The 19679-nt window shown below is 42.4% G+C and overlaps 1 protein-coding gene across 7 annotated transcripts in view; it reads right to left on the bottom strand.

Annotated features, from left to right (window-relative positions):
- Positions 1-19679, bottom strand: part of TRDMT1 (tRNA aspartic acid methyltransferase 1) — a 73335-nt gene that overhangs the window by 34561 nt on the left and 19095 nt on the right. For 6 of the 7 annotated variants that reach the window (XM_079773794.1, XM_079773793.1, XM_079773795.1 and 3 more), the window contains exons 2-3: positions 17141-17250; positions 623-699 (exon numbers count right to left, since the gene is read on the bottom strand). In XM_079773794.1, the coding sequence (XP_079629920.1) occupies positions 623-699; positions 17141-17250 (187 nt within the window). The remainder of the gene's footprint in view (positions 1-622; positions 700-17140; positions 17251-19679) is intronic. The other variant, XM_079773797.1, reaches the window with a different exon arrangement.

Raw genomic sequence — 19679 nt, 5'->3', positions numbered from 1 at the left:
TACTGTACCTTTTCTATGTTTAGATATATAAATACTTAGCGTTGTGTTACAATTGCCTACAGTATTCAGTTCTATATGGTAACATGCTGTACAGGTTTGTGGCCTGGGAGCAACTACACTTTTCTCAGAATGTATCCCCATAGTTAAGTGGTGCATGATTATATCTTCTCAGGTAGGTATAGAAGAAGTCTGTCATAGTCACTGTATATCTACCACTGACCAAATTACTTTGCTTATGTGGCAGTAATTGCTATTTCCTTCATAATTAATACTAAATTGTAAATAAACTAGAGGTCCAGTGCACGAATTCGTGCACAGGTGGGGTCCAGCCAGCTTGCCCAATTGGCCAGTGGGAGGGGCCGCGGGCAGTTGGCAGGCTGGCCCTGCCTCCTGGTGGAACTCCCGGTTGAACTCCCAGTCAAACTCCCAATCGAGGGGACAATTTGCATATTAGTCTTATATAGGATGACTAGATAAAAGGAATTATTTATAAAAAATTCAAAACTATGAAAATACAGCTGACAGACTTCAAAGTGTCCATGCTCAAAACTATGGTATGATTTGATTTAATAAGTTCTTCAAAAGTACTCTTTCTCAACAGAGAAATATTTATTATACATACCTTGTGAATGGCTGACAGGGAGGGCTCATTAAAATCATATTGAAAGATAATCTGTCAAACTCTTCTAATGTAATGCCCTAAGGAAAGAACAATTGGGGAGGAATGTAAAAAAAAAAAATGGGTAGAACGGGAAAGGAGAAAAATGCTAATTATAACTAAATATATCAAAAATTATACCAGTTAATAGTTTTATTTACAATACTTAAAAGTTTACATAACACAATACTTTTCAAATCAACTTCAGTCAGACTAATTTTCCAAAGGAATCTTGTGATGGGACCAAAGTCATGAAAAACTGAGTTACTGTCCCCAAGCCCCAGAGCCAGCCAAAGAAGAGCTGCCACACTCCTTTCCCAGATCCACAGCACCTCAAGGTAGCATTGTTGTATTTTCCAGAGTCAGACAGGGAGAATTATATAACTATTGATTTTCAGACTAGGGCCTAAGAAATTTTTAAACACCTCTCTAACAATATTTTTTATTTTAGGAAATGTGATGTACTGACCAGTAGCCATTCCTTTCATGTATATCTCTGTTACTATACCACTAAATGGAAAAAGATCCCATTTTTCAATTATGCACAATATTATATTGTTTTATAGCTGTATGTAAGCAAAGAACTTCAAAAGGTTGTAGATAAGATTAACCGAAATAATCCCTACTAGACTAAATAGTTGGAAAATGTGTTATTTTGCTCCTGTTTTATATAGCAGAAGATAAATATAGAGAAGCATAAGTCCATGGGTTTGCCACTCATGAAGCCCTCTTAGTGTGCACTCTTAACCAGAAATTTAAAGCGACAAGCCTAGAAACACAACATTCCTAATTATGACACATTTGTAAGAAGTTTAAGTATATAAATAAAGCAGGAAAAACTTTATTGTGAGTTCTGTAAAGACTGAGTTAACCAGGGGAACTCATTAGTTGTCTCTATCGTATTAAAAGTTTAAATGTACATGTACAATCATATTTAAATCTCAGGCTTTTAAGTAGCTCAGGATATATGTATAAAATGAAATCGAAATTAAATACGAATGCTGAAGAAAATCTGAAAATCATACAATGACCAGTCTGCCAGAAAACATGAGGCAAGGCAATACAAGTAGACGGCACGTCACACTCAAGATAATGGCGCCAGCACAGGGCCATGTGACAAGCAACTTACAGATTTCACAACTGAAATGTGGATTAAAATGAAATTCTTAAAACTGAAGTAAAAATAAAACAATAATCTTTTACACCAGGAATATCCCATGTCTAGAATCTAGAGGAAGTAAATAGAGTTAATATCTCCAATACAGCTAGCATGAAAAATTACAATTTTAAAGGAATCTTGAAAATATGTGGTGATTTTTTTTTTAATTAATCCACAACGGAGGATATTTTTTGCATTGACTTTTTAGAGAGAGTAAAAGGAGGGTTGGGGAGAGAGAGAGAGAGAAACATCGATGTGAGAGAGACACAGTGATTGGTTGCCTCTAGCATGCGCCTTGATTGGGGCCAGGGATCGAACCTGCAACCCAGGTATATGCACTTGATAGGGAATTGAACCTGTGACCTTTCGGTGCTCACGGCTGACACTCTAACCACTGACCCACACCAGCCACCAGTGATTTTTTTTATAGTGCAATCCAAATGATAAAGCAGTTATACAAAAAATAATCACTCACACTTTTCACAACTTTATTTAACCTGGTATTCTAGGTCAATAAATGTGTTGGGATTCAAGTAATGGAAATACACAAATTATTTTTAATACAGTTAACCCTTGAACAACATGGGTATGAACTGCATGGGTCGACTTATTCATGAATTTTTAAAAAGAAATACCTGTACTATTTCCAAATTATAGTTGGGAGTCCACAGATGTGGAGGGCTGACCATATGCATTGATCATGACAGCGATTTCCAACCTTTTTCATCTCTCATGGTACATGTAAACGAATTACTAAAATGCTGCAGCCCACCAAAATATATAGTTTTTGCTGATCTGACAACAAAAAAAAAAAAGATATAATTTCAACTCATTCATACCAGACAGCTATTGTTTTGGCTGTTGCCATTTTTTAAAATTGACAATCTAAGGAAAAAGAGGTCAGTGCTCCTGACTAAATAGTCAGGTATTGCATATTTAGAAGTTCTTGCAGCACACCCGTGTGCCTAGCACACCAGTTGAAAATTGCTGATCTACATCATTTTATATAGGGCACTTAAGCATCTGCTAATTTTGGTAAACAATGAGGGCCTGGAACTAATCCCCCACAGTTACTGAGGGACACTTGAATTTTTCGGAGAGTCAAAAGTTGTATGTGATGCATCTATTTGACAGACCTGGATCAATTACTCTCTGCTGCTAAGGTTCCAGTGCAGATGCAAGAAAAAGGAGTCATTGCACTTTCTGTCTGTCTGATTGTGGCAGCCAAGATTGAATGGAGGAGTATAGGAGGGAAAAAAAAAAGGTTGAACATGGATTTTTGATGCACAGGGGTCGGTGCCCCTGCCTCCCATGTTGTTCAAGGGCCAACTGTAATTTGACTTTTTATTTTTAAATCCTCACCTGAGGATGTTTTTATTGATTTGAGAGAAAGAGAAAGAGAAACACTGAGGTGAAGGAGAAACATCAATCGCTTGCCTCCAGTATGCTCACCAGGGATTGAAACCGAAACGTAGGTATGTGCCCTGACCAGGAATCCTATCTGCAACCCTTTGGTGTGTGGGACAACACTCCAATCAACGGAGCCACCCAGCCAGGGCTCTAATTTGACATTTTAGAGCTAATGGAAATCTATTTTTTTTTTCATAACCTGGCCATACACGTAAATAAAAACATCTTTGCTTTCATAGAACATTAGTAGATGAACTCAGTGTGGTAACAATGTTTATCACATGCTGCTGAGCAGTTTTATTTGTCCCCCTACTTTCTTTATTCCTCCTTTTCTCAGAATTTCCTGGCTATTCTTATACTTAATTTAAACATTAGGGAGAACTTTGTAATTAGAAAACAATTTTTGACAATTTTAGTGAATGTATAGTTAATCTAAAATTTGTATGATATTGTCATCCTATTCAATACCACAATGTGTTTCCGTTTTTCAAATCTCTTTTATTCCCATGTGGGTCATGCAGTCTTCTTCTAAAGTTTATTTCTTGGTGTTTATAACTCTTATGTTGTTACTAAAATAGAAACTTTATTCTATTATATTTTCTAACATACTTTGCTTACATATAGTAAGTTGCTGGCTATCATATCTTTGTAACCAGCCTATTTATTTATTTCTTGCATTTATTAAGGTGACATTGGTTAATAAAATTATACAAGTTTCAGGTATTCAACTCTACAATGCATCATCTGTATATTGTACTGTGTGTTTATCACCTCAAGTCTCCTTCCATCATGAGTTATCCCCCCTTTACCTTCTTCTACCTTCCCCCACACCCCTGCTCCCCTCTGGCAATCATCATACTGTTGTCTGTGTCATGAGCCTTCCTTTTTTTTTTCCCATTGCTTAATCCCTTCATCCTTCTCACCTAGGCCTGAAACCCCTCCCCTCTGACAGATGTCAGTTTCTTCTCTATATCCATGAGTCTGTTTTCACGCTGTTCGTTTATTTTGTTCATTAGACTCTACACGTAAGTGAAATCATATGGCACTTGTCTTTCTCTACTCAGCTTCCTCATTAAGTGCAACAATTGTTCCTCATACTATTTTTACTTACTATTAAATATACTAATAGCTCCTGTGCTATTTTTAGCACAATACATTTTGTGTTTTCCAAGCATATACAATTATTCTTTGGAATCCTCCTTAGCATTTATATACTACTAGAAGCCTGTTGCACAAAGTTTCGTGCAATAGACTTTTCCTTCACCTGGCTGCCTGCACCAGTTTTCCGCCAGCAGCAGTTTTCCTGGGGCCACCCGCCGATCAGAGCACCTCCAGCCAATACGATCGGCCACCCCGAGAGGAACTCTGGTCGGGAGGCGCTCCGATCGGCAGGTGGCTAGAGGAAAACTGCTGCTGGCGGAAAACTGGTGCCAGCAGCCACGCAATCCGCCACCCCGAGTTCCGCCACCAGCGTCTTCCGCTGGCCCCATGGTTCCTTCCGCAGCGCCGGCCGTTTAGGCCGGCGGGAGGAGCAGGGGTCAGGGACTCGCGAGTCCCCGCCCCCCGCTCCTACAGCCAGCCAATCGGCCACCCTGAGTCCCGCCCCCCCGCGCCTCCAGCCGGCCCAATCGTGGGCGTAGCGGAGTGATGCAATTTGCATATTACCTTTTTATTATGTAAGACTAGAGGCCCGGTGCACGAAATTCATGCACGGGGAGGGGGGGGTCTCTCACCTCGGCCTGCACCCTCTCCAATCCGGGACCCCTCGGGGGATGTCCGACTGCCTCTCGCAATCTGGGACTGCTGGCTCCTAACCACTTGCCTGCCTGCCTGCCTGATCACCCCTAACCACCTCTGCCAGCCTGCCTGATCATCCCTAACTGCTCCCCAGCTGGCCTGATCACCCCTAACCACCTCTGCCTCGCCCCACACCCGGGACCCAGAATTCCCTCCTCCGGCTGGTCGCAGGCATCCGGGACCTGGGTTCCCCTCCCTCTGTCCGGCCGCAGGCACCCAGGACCCGGGCCAGCTTTGCCTGGGCTGGCCGCAGCCGCAGGGGACCATGGGTGGGTGGCTTCTCCCGGGCCATAGCCACGGGCACTAGCACCCAGGACTGCGGGGCATGCGGCTTGTCCCCCTCCCGGGCCGCAGGTGCAGGCATAGCCGCTGGCGCCTAGGACCACAGGGCGGGCAGCTTGTCCCTCTCCTGGGCTGCAGCCTGGCTGGTCCCCATTCCTCTCTCGCACGCTCATTTGTGCTTGGCTGGTCCCCATTCCTCTCTCTCCAGTGTTGAATATCTGAGCCATTACGGTGTGACAGCGTGAGGAAATGACAACCATTTGCATATTAGCTCTTCATTGTATAGGATTTCTCTTGTGTGAGTGCATTAGCTAATATCCAGAACAATATTAAATAATAGTACAAATCCTTCTCTTTTTATTATTTTAATGAGAATGCTTTTTTAAAAAAATATATATTTTATTGATTTTTTTACAGAGAGGAAGGGAGAGGGATAGGCGTTAGAAACATCGATGAGGGAGAAACATCAATCAGCTGCCTCCTGCACACCCCCTACTGGGGATGTGCCTGCAACCAAGGTACATGCCCTTGACCGGAATCGAACCTGGGACCTTTCAGTCCGCAGGCCGACGCTCTATCCACTGAGCCAAACCGGTTTTGGCAAGAATGCTTTTTTGAAGATTTACTATTTAACATGTTATAGATTTGGAGATATATATATGTGTGTGTGTGTGTGTGTGTGTGTGTGTGTGTGTGTATGTGTTTAAACACAAATACAGACATGTGCATTGCACACATAGAACCAGTAAGTGTCCTATATATTTTGTGGTATTATTCATTTGTTCTAATTTACTGAGAGATTAAAAATTATCAGAGAGATAGTGGATTTGTCAAATGTTTTATAACATATAGCTTTGCTCTAATTATTAACATGTTGATTAATATTAATAGAATTTCTATATTAAACTACTTTTGTAGTTCCAAAACAAAATCCATTTTGGTTATGCTATATTATTCTTTTAATGTGCTTCAGATGTATTTATTTATATTTTACTCAGAATTACTGAGTTTATATTCATAAAATAATGGTTTCCCTATTTTGTGGCATATAGTAGATATTCAATAAAATTCACTGAGTGGGTATTTCTTACCATTTCCTGCCCTATGAACTCTGATGTTATTTTGTACATGAATACACATGAGAATGAAACCTTTCTTAAGGATTGCCATAGTCATCATTATGAAGTAACTTTCTAAGACTTTTAAATGCTTTTTGCCTTAAAGTCCACCTTTTCTAATATTAATTCTGTTGTCCTTTGTTGCCACTTGCCTGGTGTTTGCCCACTTGTTAGGTACAATATGATGTTCATTAAACAATGTTCATCAATTAATTCACTAATATTTCAGAGTATCTACCATGCATTGTGATAGGCGTGGGAATACAAAAATGAACATACAAGCACAGTTTCTGCTCACATATAGTTTATATAGTAGTGACTAAATAAATTACAGATTTTAATTTTATTACTAGTTATCTTTATAACTGAGGAATCTGCTCCTGGTTAAAAACCTATATGTGATTTTTTTTAGGCTCAGATATAGGCAATTACAAAGGCTGTGCCCAGCAGGAAAAGGCTTCACTGGGTAAGCTGTCCCAATACTCCAGAACTGGTGCATGGCCAGTGCATCTTAGTCTCAGAGGGAGAGTGCAGTCAAAGTCTTAGGCCTCTTGGCTAGTCACGCTCTTCACATATTTGTATTCCTAGGTGTCTTTATCTGAGACCTTGGGCAGAGGTCCTCTTCAGGCGCCATCTATTTCTGCCAAAACCTCCTTACAGGAGGGAAAAACCTTGAAAATACTTTTCCCCACTTTGACTAACAGCACTTTCCACACCTAGCCTAACCCTTTCACCCCCGACCTTCCACGACACTAAAGGGCTCTCTCAACAGTGGGCTGGCCCCCAAATCTGTGCTGATCCACCAACTCTACCAATGTGCTCATACATGGGGAAATAAAACAGGGGGTGTTTGCATATTCTTTGCTTTGTCAGAGACTTGCTTTTATCAACACAGTATGTGATTAAGGCTTCACTCTTTCATTTTGCCATGTTGTTTTATCAGCTATCGAACCTCTAACAGCTGAGTTGTCTTTCCCAGCTCAGCTGAGGTCTTTATAACAACATTAAATTTTGTCCTAAGAATCTATAGCTTCATCTACCTTTCAAAGAATAGACATAGTTTTTGAGTCTCATTTTCCTTTTCTACTCCAATTACATTATTATTTCTATACTACAACAGTTTACATATTCACCCTGATTTCTAACCATAATTTCTTTCCTAACAAGGCAGCTTCATTCCTGGGTTTTCTATTTTGATTCATCTCTTGCTTAGATTAAGTGACTGAGTAATTTTTTTTTTCTTTCAACAAAGCACTATGGGTACTGTAGTTCATGAGGTGCTGTAGGTTTTTGTCTTAGGAATTTTTTCATCTATTTCTGTTAATATTTTTGTGCCATTTGTTTTATCATCTTCAGAGGCACTAATTACATTTATTATGGATCGCTTTTATCTTTAGTAGTTATTTATTCTGCAACATTCTGATCTGTATTCTTTTCCACTTATTTTGCTTTATTTTTCTCAAGCTCCATTCTTTTCTCTACTCTGACATGACTTTTATTTCTATAATCATTTCATTTTTCTCGTTTCGTTTTTTCCAGACCACTGATATTTTTCAATTCCTACTATTTATTGTCTTATTGCTTTTGGAGTTGTTATATATGTTTGAGTTCTTGTTTTGAAGGTATCATGTTTTATTGTAATGCTTCAAGCTCCTGGAGATGTGTTTAAAATTTTATTGTTTCTTAACATAATTTTTCTGTTGTATATTCTGCTTTTTATATGTTCCTTGCCTCATTTAAAACATACTATCTTAGTATAGCCTCCAACTGGTTCCTTTCTAATTATTATTCATTTTTTAATGAAGGTTATGTGAATCTAGGACTTTGCTAAAAGATAGGTGAAACTGTGGCAGCGCTATTCAGAACAACCACACTGTCCCCAGGAAGAACCTGCAGTGTCCTTTAAACTAAGAGCATGCCTCTGGCCCTGATCCATGTTCTCATATTCAGGGCAGGCAGGAAACCTGCAGAGGCTGCAATGACCCTTTCAGCCTAGTTATCTATATTTTTAAATGTCTCTTCTGACTTTGAACAAACAATCACTGAGTATATTTTGTCTTCTCCCTTGCCATTCTTTTCTTTTTAATTTTGCACAAACTATGTAGAGGTTTGCATGCAATTTTGCCATCGTCATTCAATTTTGTCCCAACTCCACTGCATTGACACTATTTTTCATAGTTTTTTGTTGTAGCTTATGGCTAAATCCTATTTTAATTAGTAATGATTTTCCATCCTCTCTTTTCTCTCCTTATTTTTATTAGGAAAATAAATAAAGTTTTGGAGTAGAAATCTATTTTCTATGCTACATTCAACCATCCCAAAGAAAATGGTTCACAAATCCAAATTCTGCTCTAAATAGTAAGTTCTTCAAGGCAAAGACTGTATCTTAGTCATATTTGACTTCCCTTGAGAAGTTGAATGCCTTTCATAAAGCAAATGTTCAAATGATGAGTATATATTGTTCTATAACTTAAAATCCCTAAAGCCTCTCATTACTCCTAAGTTCTCCATTAACTTTCTATCTCTTTTCAGATATGAGGTGGAATCTAGCAATAGAAAAAGACCCAGCAATGAAAGAGATGATGAAATTAGTCAAGATTTTACAACAGTTATTATCAAATATTATCAATTTGTTCAAAGACATAAAGAAAAACAAAAACATGAGGAGACAAATTGAAAATATGAAAAATAATTGAAACTTCTAAAAATGAAAAATAACTGAAATGAAAAATTACACAATGAAAAATAAAACACACAAACCCCTGAATATACACCAATATAGCGGTCTTTCAGTAGAATGATACAAATATATACTAGCATATATGTGTGTGTATACACACACACACACACACACACACACACACACACACACTCACACACATATATATCTTAGAGGCCCAGTGCATGAAATTTATGCACTCGGGGCGGGGCGGGGGGGGGGGTGCCCCGAGAGGGCGCAGGCCGGGACCCCTCAGGGGATGTCCACCTGCCGGCTTGCAGTCAGATATCCCTCTGGCAGCCCTGGAGCCCTAAGCCAAAGTCGGACATCCTTAGTGCTGCTGCAGCGGCTGGAGAGGCTCCCACCACTGCTGCTGCGTGCTCACAGCCATCAGCCCGGCTTGTGGAAAAGCAGAGCTTCCCCTGTGGGAATGCACTGACCATCAGGGGACAGCTCCTGCATGGAGCATCTGTCCCCTGGTGGTCAGTGCATGCCATAGCGACTGGTAGTTCCCGGTTGTTCTGCTGTTAGGGTCAATTTGCATATTACCCTTTTATTATATAGGATATGTGCATCTAGTATATATATATATGTGTGTGTGTATATGTATATATACACACACATTTCATACACACACAAACACATTTAAAATCGGAGGTAAGTGAAGATAGGGGACAGAGAAAATATTTGAAGTTATAATGGCCAAAACCTTCCCAAATTTGATGAAAACAGAAACAAGAAAAGCAAAATAAGGTCCAAGCAGTATGAGTAAAGAAAAATATACAAAAGCATCTACATTATAAAAGGCCAGGGGCCGTCATAATCGAAATGACCAGATGGACGACCAGTCACCAGGAAGTGCATGGAGCACCTCTAGGTCCCTCCCCTGCAGCCCACAGGTTCCTATCACAGCAAGGCTGGCGACAGGCGGGCTGGTGGGGCAGCGGGGGTTGGGTGGGGCGAGGCAGGCATGGCAAGGTCATTAGCCTCTGGCCCAGGGCCAGGCCAGAAGCCTAATGACCTCACCACTGCCATGGTGGCTGCAGATCAGGCCGAGAGAGAGGCCCGAAGAGAGAGGCAGGGCCTGATGCGCAGCTGCTGGAAAGGCCTGTAGAGAGAGAGGCAAGGCCTGATCAGTAGCTGCCAGGGAGGCTGCAGATCAAGCCCGGAGATAGGCCCGAAGACTCTGACTGGCACAGAAACTGACCAATCAGAACCAAATCTGGGTGAACTGCGAGGAACCAATGGCTGTCTAGGGGGCAGAGCTTTTGATGCTGACTGGCATAGAAACTGACCAATCAGAAGCTAATCTGGGTGAACTGTGAAGGCAGAACCTAATATGGGGGATGAGGAGGGGTTTTAAGGGCAAAAGCTGTTTGGTGTAAGGTGTAAGAAAGAGGTTCAATTTTTTAATAACTGGTTTGATAGTATATTGCATATGGCTGGCTATCAGTCCAGATATAGGGATTATGTGTTTTTGTCTGCCAAGAGCATCTCCTCCTGCTGAAAAAGGCTTTTCACCCCCATTTAAGCAATCCCATCCTATATAAAATATATGTATACTAATAAAAGGGTAATATGCTAATTAGACCAGATTGACCAGCCATCTTCCAGACATCCGTCTTTCTTCTGGACAAAGCCATGGTGATGGGTGCCGAGGCAGAGGCAGTTAGGGGCGATCAGGCCAGCAGGAGAGGGCAGTTTGGGGCGAGAACAGGCCGGCAGGGGGTTAGGGGCAATCAGGCCAGCAGGGGAGGGCCGTTAGGAGTGAGATCAGGCCGGCAGTGGAGGGCCATTGGGGGCGACCAGGCCATTGGGGAGGGCCGTTGGGGGCTACCAGGCCGGCAGGGTAGGGCCGTTGGGAGTGATCAGGTCAGCAGGGGAGGGCAGTTGGGAGCAATCAGGCCAGCAGGGGAGCAGTTAGGGGTGATCAGGCAGGCAGGCAGAGGTGGTTAGGGGCGATCAGGCAGGCAGAGTGGTTAGGGGCGATCAGGCAGGCAGGCAGGTGAGCAGTTAGGAGCCATCGATTGCGAGAGGGATGTCTGACACCCGGTTTAGGCCCGATCCCACAGGGACATCCCCAAGCAGTCGGACATCCCCCAAGGGGCCCCTGATTGGAGAGGGTGCAGGCTGGGCTAAGTGAACCCCTCCCCTGGGCTAAGTGAATTTCATGCACGGGGCCTCTAGTATCAAAATAATATTCATAAAACAAGTGATTAAGGCAAAAATCTTAATTGTAGTCAGAGAAATAAACAGTGCATTAGGAGAAATGAAAAGATTTCTGACTTTTAGTCAGAAATTAAGTAAACCAGATAACAATGAAAAGTGCTGATATTTTTTAAATCACAGAATGCTATGAAAATGTCTGAAAAATAAATGCAACAAAGTAGCCAATGAAAATTACATTTCACAATGGAGACATATAAAATACTTTTCTACTCAAAAAGAGATGAGATCATTTGTCATCTGCCAAATGTACATGACAGGAGATTCTCATGGAGGTTTTTTTAAGGTGGGGGGGGGGGGGAGCACAAAAACCTGTATCACAAGAAAACTTTAATTTAAAAAATAAAATAAAAAGTGCAGAAAATAGTAGATACACAGGTAAATAAAATATTTCCTGTCTTTTTTACACCTTTTAATAAATATTTGACTACTTAATCCAAAAAACAATAACAATGTATTTCTGGATTCGTAACATATGTAGCAGTAAAATGCACGACAATAATAGCAAAATAGACAGGAGGGGGAATGAAAGTACACTGTTGTGATTTTACATGAACTATTATACTGATATTTAAAGGTAGGCTCACATAAATTAAAGATGCATATTTTAAACCCTAGAAGAGCCACTAAGAAAATAAAACAGATATATAATATGATATACTTAATAAGCCAAGAGTAGAGAATGATGAATATTAAAAAATCAAAAGGAAGGCAGAAAAAGAGGATAAAATCCTATATAATAAAAAACTCTAATATGCAAATCGACCGAACGGCAGAACAACTGGCAGAACGACCAGTAGCTATGATGTGCACTGACCACCAGGGGGCAGAAGCTCAAGGCAGGAGTTGCGCTCTGGTGGTCAGTGTGCTCCCACAAGGGGAGCGCTGCTCAGCCAGAAGCTGGTCTCATGGCTGGTGAGTGCAGCGGCTGTGGCAGGAGCCTCTCCCACCTCCGCTGCAGGTAGGCAGCAAGGAGGAGTCCCGGACTGCAAGAGGGATGTCTGACTACCGGCTTAGACCTGATTCCCGGGGTGAAGGGGTCTAATCCGGCAGGCGGACATTCCCGGACTGCAAGAGGGCGCAGGCCAGGCTGAGGGACCCCCTCCATCTGAGTGCAAGAAATGTGGTGCACCGGGCCTCTAGTGATTAAACTAAAAGGTTAGAAAAATAGAAAACAAATGACAAGATAGTAGAATCAAGCCCAACAATATTAACACTAAAAGCAAATGGTATAAACAATCTAATTAAAAGGCAGAGATTCTCAGAATAAGTAAAAAATCAAAAGTGAACTGTATGTTGTCTACAATAAATCTAATTTCAATATAAGGACATAAATAGGATAAAATTAAAACATATACACACAAATATTAATCATAAGGAAGCAGAAGTGGCTATATTAATATTAGGAAAAGTAGACCAAAAGAAAACAGGGGGAAATGGGGTAAACAATGATTTCTTAGGACATAAAAAGTGTCCCATAAAAGAATAAGGTAATAAATAACTTCTGCACTTTGATGATCTCAATTAAGGAAATTAAAACATGAATTACAAAAGTGGAGAAAATATGTTATACATATTTCTAATAAACAACTTGAATTCAGAAAACTTAAATAACTCTTAAAATTAAATGATAACACAAGCATACCAAAAAATAAATATTGGGCAAGAAATTTCATCACAGAAAACATAGAAATGGCCAATAAGCATATGGAAATATACTCAATATTGTTCATCATTAGAAAAATGCAAATTAAACTCATAATACCACCAAAAAAAAAAATCATAATATCACTAGGCTCATAGAGTGGCTAAAATTTAAAATACTGATAATAGCAAGTGTTGGTAAAATGTTAAACAACTTAAAGACTTAAACATTGATTGTGAGAATGTAATATGATACAAACACAATAGAACCAAGCAAAGTTTAATATAATTGCAGATCAAGCATTTAGAAGTCAAGCATCTTCTTAAATTTCAATTCTTTTAGAGACTAAAATACTGGTATCTCTCTCTCTTTCTCTATCTCTCTCAAACTAGAAATTAAAACAAAAATAAGGCAAAAACACCATGTTATCTTTTGATAAAACTATCAAACATTAATTCCGTTCTCCTAAACCTTTTCATTTATACACTAGAGGTCCAGTGCACAAAATTTGTGCAAGGATGTGGTCCCTCGGCCTGGCTGGCGATTGAAGCACGAGTGTCTGGCATGGAAGGGCAGGTCCCAGCTGACCTCTGGGCCCAGGACAGCACCTGGGCCCCCGGGACCCCACGCACCCCCTCTGCCTGAGTCACGGCGCCCGAGTCCCCATGTGGAGATGCAGTAAGCACAGCCGGACACCACAGGCCGGGGCACAGCATGGGCCTCTGGGCCACCCAGCAGTGCTGCAAGGTAGCCACATAGAAGTCACACAGATAGCGCGCTCTCTCCCAGCTGGCTTCAGCAGAACGGTTCCTGCGCAAACCCACGGTGATCCTGACCAGCCTCTGAGGTCCCAGCAGCTGCGGCCCTGCTCACCCAGAAGCCCATTGGGGCTGCCAGCACCTCCACTGCAGCCCACTGCCAGTGCCTTGTTGCCAACACCTGCCATGTTCCGCGCCACCCCCTGGTCGAACTCCTGGTCAAGGGGACAATTTGCGTATTAGGTTTTTATTATATAGGACTAGAGGCCCGGTGCATAAAATTTGTGCATGTAGGGGGGTCCCCTCAGCCCAACCTGCACTCTCTCCAATCTGGGACCCCTTAAAGGATGTCCAACTGCCGGTTTAGGCCCGATCCTCAGGATCGGGCCTAAACCGGCAGTCAGACACCCCTCTCACAATCCGGGACCACTAGCTCCTAACCGCTCACCTGCCTGCCTGCCTGATCGCCCCTAACTGCCCCACCCCACGTCATCCTGATCACATCTAACCTCCTCTGCCTGTCGGCCTGATCACCTGTAACTGCCCCCCCTGCCAGCCTGGTTGCCCCTCACTGCCCCGCTCTGCCAGCCTGGTTGCCCTTCACTTCCCCCACCTGTGCCAGCCTGGGTCGCCCCATGCAGCCTGCTGTTTGGTCGTTTGGTCACCCCTCACTGCCCCCCTGCCAGCCTGGTCACCCTATGCAGCCTGCTTTTCGCTCATTTGGTCGCCTCTCACTTCCCCCCCCCGCCAGCCTGGTCGCCCCACGCAGCCTGCTGTTCGGTCGTTTGGTCACCCCTCACAGCCCTCCTGCCAGCCTGGTTGCCCCATGCAGCCTGCTTTTCAGTCATTTGGTCACCCCTCACTGTCCCCCCCTTGCCAGCCTGGTCTCCCCACACAGCCTGCTGTTCGGTCGTTGCGTGAGGGCGTCCTGTCCAATTTGCATATTACCCTTTTATTAGTATAGATATCTTCCATTAATTTTAGAGAGGAAGGGAGAGGGAGAGATGGAAACATCAATGATGAGAGAAAATTATGAATTGGCTGCCTCCTGCACACCCCACTGGGGATCAAGACCACAACCTGGACATGTACGCTGACAGGGAATCAAACTTTGACCTCCTGAGTCATAGGTCCACGTTCAACCACTGAGCCACGTCCGCCAGGCTCTTGTTCTCATTTTAAAGAAGAGAGAATTAACACTTCAGAGGTCGACCTGCCCAAAACAGCCAGTGGCAGAGCCCGGGGGTTAGGGGGGACTTGCTCTAAACACACACTCATAAGACCTCTGTGTTAATTGGTTCAGCCAGGGGGGCAGGTGGACACTGTCTCTGGCTCTTCAAGTAGCACTTCCTTGAGGCCCTCAGATTCCCTGCATGACCTCCCCCCGTCCCTACCTGCCATCAGAGCTGAGGAGGGAAGAGGATGGGAAGAGCTACCTGCGGTTCACCTGGGAGGGGCATGGGAGGGGGAGGGAGGGGCAGAACTGGGAGCACCACAGACCCTGGTGGGAGTTAGAGGCAGCGATCTGGATGCTTATCACCCTGTCCCAGTGTCTCAGGAGCCTTTCTTTCTCCAGTAGCACCGCAAGCATTGCCTTAGGCCCTGGTCTCAGCTTTTCTGTTCTGTGGTGCCGGATCCGCTCTGTCCTAGAAACTGGAGTCGGAAGTTGGAGTCAGACCACCTGGGCAAGCCCTTTGCATTGGACTCTGAGCACTTTTATGTCATGCATGACCTGGGTTCTGAGCACAGCTGATCTGTGTGTCCACAAGGGGCCTTCATTTTCCTAGTTTTCCATGTGTGCTTCCCCTAATACTGTACATTCTGTTTTGTTGTTTGTTGTACCAAAAATAAAACCATGTGCTTGTTTCCAATAAGTACTTGTCATCACTGAAGAGAGCTTGGGGGTGCAGGGTCGGGGAAAGAACGTGGAGGGATTAGGGCAGCCAGACAGGAATGACCCGCCTCCTGGATGTTAGGGTGGGAGGCTGGTCATGAACATTCCACGTCCCTCATGTGGAGCTCAAACTAAGGTCTGGGTTTTACAGTCAGAGCCTCAAAACAGACGGGATCTGACCCCAGGCCCCCTGCCAGCAGCTGCCGGGGTCTCCTCCCTCCCCCGCCTCCCCCGCACCACATACACACTCTGGCTTCTTCAAGCTCTGGCTTCCCTCCAGCACACCCCAAAGCCACCACGTCCTCTGCCACAGTTTTCATTGTCTCCACATCACCCTCGGGGAGGGTGCTGTCGCCTCCTGCTGTCTCTCTGCTTCCTGTTCCCTTTCAGTCTGATCCTGACACAGAAGCCAGTGGATCCGCACCTACAGCCCCAGCACCTCCCCCTGCACTCAGGAGACACCAGGTTCTCACAGGCCCTCAATCCCTGCAGGATGTGCCCCCCAACCCAGCCTCAATCCCCTTCCATTAGGCCTTTTGCTTGTCCTATTGCCCCTCCATGGGCTGTCTCCTCTGTCCAGTGCCCTTCTCCAGGCATCCACCTGGCTCTCCTCCATCAGTCCAGTTTCCCTCAGCAAGCCTCCCTTTGCCCCTCCCTCACAGAGCCCCTATGTGGCTTCATTCCCAAGTTTTCAGGGTGCCCATGCCCTCTAATAGCTGCACCTCACGTCTGTCCAAGGCTGTTTCCTCCCACACCCCCATCCTGTCCTGGAGGAACACACGCTCAGTAGGACAGGGCTGCTGGCTCCCTGCTGCTCTGCGAGCACCCAGGCATGCCTAGGGCACGGCGGGTGCCCAGTCAGTGATACGGGTTGAGTAAGATGCTCAGGCAGCCGTGTTAGGTGTAAAGACCATTGGAAGGCAGACTCAGTTGGAGCCAAGAGCCGGTGAGCTCTCGGCACAGAGCTCAGGGCAGGGCCATGGGAGTCAGTTGTTCCTTTTCTCGCAAGAAGGCGGGACGAAGAGAATGAAAAAGGAGCAGTGTATATTTTCCCTCAACTACTTAAAAGCTGATGATCTCATTCCATTCTTAAAGCTATGAATAGAAAGCCTTAGATCAACCCTGTGAGGTGGGTTCTGGGATTGTCTGAGATTCCATGGAGAGTACACGGCCTTCACCTGGCACAAGGACAGTGCTTAGTAACCGCCAGCTTTTCGTGCTGTCATTCGTGCACTGGTAGGGGGCAGCCTGCGGGGATCAGCCCGCTGTGGAAGCGCTGTGCACTGACCACCAGGGGCAGCTCCTGTGTTGAGCGTCTGGTCGAATGGTTGTTCTGGTGGTTCCACCGTTCGGTCACTGGGCTTTATTATATAGGATAACTTATCATTGAATTAAGATAATAGTATCTTACAGTGTTTTTCAATCACATTCTCCTTGCTATATGCTTATTAAAACAATAATAATAGCTACTCACTTCAATTGTCTTGGCTAGTAACTGTGTTTGAGGAAAATTATACTTGTATACTTCATTAGCAACATCGTTTACATCAATGGCAGCCACCACATGTGCAGGTATACCGCTTTCTGTAATGAGAAATGGAATATCTTAAAATGTAAAGTCCTTAACATCGATTTTTTCATTACAGAGAAGTTAAAATAATGAAATGTAGTACATTTCCTCACTTCTTCAATTATCTAGTTCAGTGATTTTCAACCACTGTGTCACAAGAATTTTTAAAACATGCAATACCTGGCTATTTAGTCAGGGGCACTGATTCTTTTCCCTTAGATTGTCAAATAAAAAAATGACAACAATTAACACAATAGCTGTCCAGTGTGAATGAATCAAAATTATACCTTTTTTTTTTGTCAGGTCAGCAAAAAAAAGTATTTTTTGGTGTGCTGCAGAATTTCGTAATTAGTTTATGTGTGCCATGAGATGAAAAAGGTTGAAAATCACTGATCTAGTTGAATTTCAGATTATCAACTGACGACCAGCCTGGGTATGAAGTGGAATATGTAGTACCTCTGGTTCATCTCTCTTAACAGCATACCAAAGCTAAAAATAAGATTTAAATGTTTTAGTCGTTATCTCTTCTATTTGCTTTCCACCCTCCACTAAGATATATATTTATGAGTTAAGTAGAAGGTTTTCCTAAGTTAAACCAAAAACAGGAAACAGAAATATATTCTTAAAAGCCATATCACTTGGAACCTTAGATAAATAACTATTATTTGTTCCTCACCTTCTAACATCAATACAAAGCTGCTCCCCAATACCACTGAAAATGCTTTTAGGTAATTTTTTTTTTTTAAGTAATAGGCTGATTGAGATATAACTCACATGACACTTAAAATTCACCCATTTAAGATTTAGGTAAGCTTTTAAATGAGATGAGCAATTAATTGGCATCCAAATGTAAGAAGTTCACAGACCAAATATTAAAAATCTGAACATAATGGGAGAGAATATAAGAAGAGTAAGGAAAATAATTACAAGGGCATACCTTCAACTGTCTTGCTGCTAAAGAAAAGCATGTTAAAAATGCTTTCAGATTCAGAAAATTCTGCCATAGTCTTTAAATGGCAATCAAAATTTGAACTATGTAAGAGTAGCTGCTGTTATATTTTTCAATTACCATCCTCTATGCCCTTCTTCCCCAAAACACACTATGTGTTTACCCTGTTCCAAGTCAAGGGAAAAATTGAAGAGTTATAAAAATAAAAGTATCTGAGACCTCTTAGAAAAACCATCAGAGAAAATATTACAAAAGTACATAGTAGCTTCAAATAGCCATTTCTTTAATACCCATTTGCTGTTAATAGCTTAGATAGCCCAAGTATAAAAAACAAAAATAGGATGTGAGGAGCTAGGGTTCATGAAGTAGGCATCTATAATAATAATCTATAATAATAAAAGCGTAATATGCTAATTAGACCGGATGACCTTCCAGAGGAAGCCGGGGCTGCTAAGGAAGCCGGGGTCCCAGGTGCCAGAGGGAAGCTGGTGCCGGCAGCTGGGGGAAGGAAGGCCTACTCTTGCACGAATTTTATCTAGACATAAAATACAAGATGGGGCAATAAAGAAGGCTCACACATTTAGAAATCACAACCACACACTGAGGCCTAGAGGAGATGATGCCAGAGAGAAAAAAGGGCATGTATGTCTCTTAAGTAAATATATACTAAATATCTACTGGGCTCAAGACACTTGGTTAGGACCAATTATCTCCTAGGTATACTGCTGCCTTGTATATAGGTCACAGGAAACTTTGAATTCCTGTTAGTAATATTACAGGTGGCTGCCTCTAATTGAGTGTAAATTAAATAACTAATTACTTGCCATAATATAAAATAAAAATATAAACTGTATCTTTGTCAAAAGCATCAGAGAGATCTTGAAACATAAATAAAAAAGGCTTTTAAACAATAAAAAAATTACTACATAAAGATCACTTTGCAAAATCACCTATTATAATTCAGGTCAAGAACTAACCATTATAAGAGCTCAGAATTAAATAAACTTCACTGAACAATTTAATTGTTTTGCTAAATAAAAGATGTAATTTGCAATATATGCAACAAACTGAAAGTGCCTGGAGTTGGTTAATACAATTATTTAAGCAAGCAAGAATCACACACACACACACACACACACACACACACACACAGCATTTAAATAGCAATAATGTTCCTTCTTTTCTTGATCACTCTTTCTGGAAAAGTTGTGAGGAAGAGCCACTGCTTAGTAGTAGTAAAAAGGTACATTTCTTCTTTTCCTTCTTTATAATTTATTTTCTGATCTACATTTCATATAGGTGAGTAATTATTTGAATTACCTCCTTAAAAGCACACCTGAGATATCTAATCAGGTATGTTAACACTGACATCTAGTTGTAAAATGGAAGATCAGCTGAATACATCCAATGTCTGTTTCCCTTCATTTAAAGTAATAGCTTCATTAAGAATAAAAGTACTAAGCAAAACAAGACCTGCAAGGACTCTAAATTTAA

The sequence above is a fragment of the Cnephaeus nilssonii genome, assembly GCF_951640355.1.
Source record: "Cnephaeus nilssonii genome assembly, chromosome: 1".
NCBI lineage: Eukaryota > Metazoa > Chordata > Mammalia > Chiroptera > Vespertilionidae > Cnephaeus > Cnephaeus nilssonii.
The sequence above is the reverse complement of the archived record's forward strand: the minus strand, read 5'-3'. Positions and strand labels throughout refer to the sequence as shown.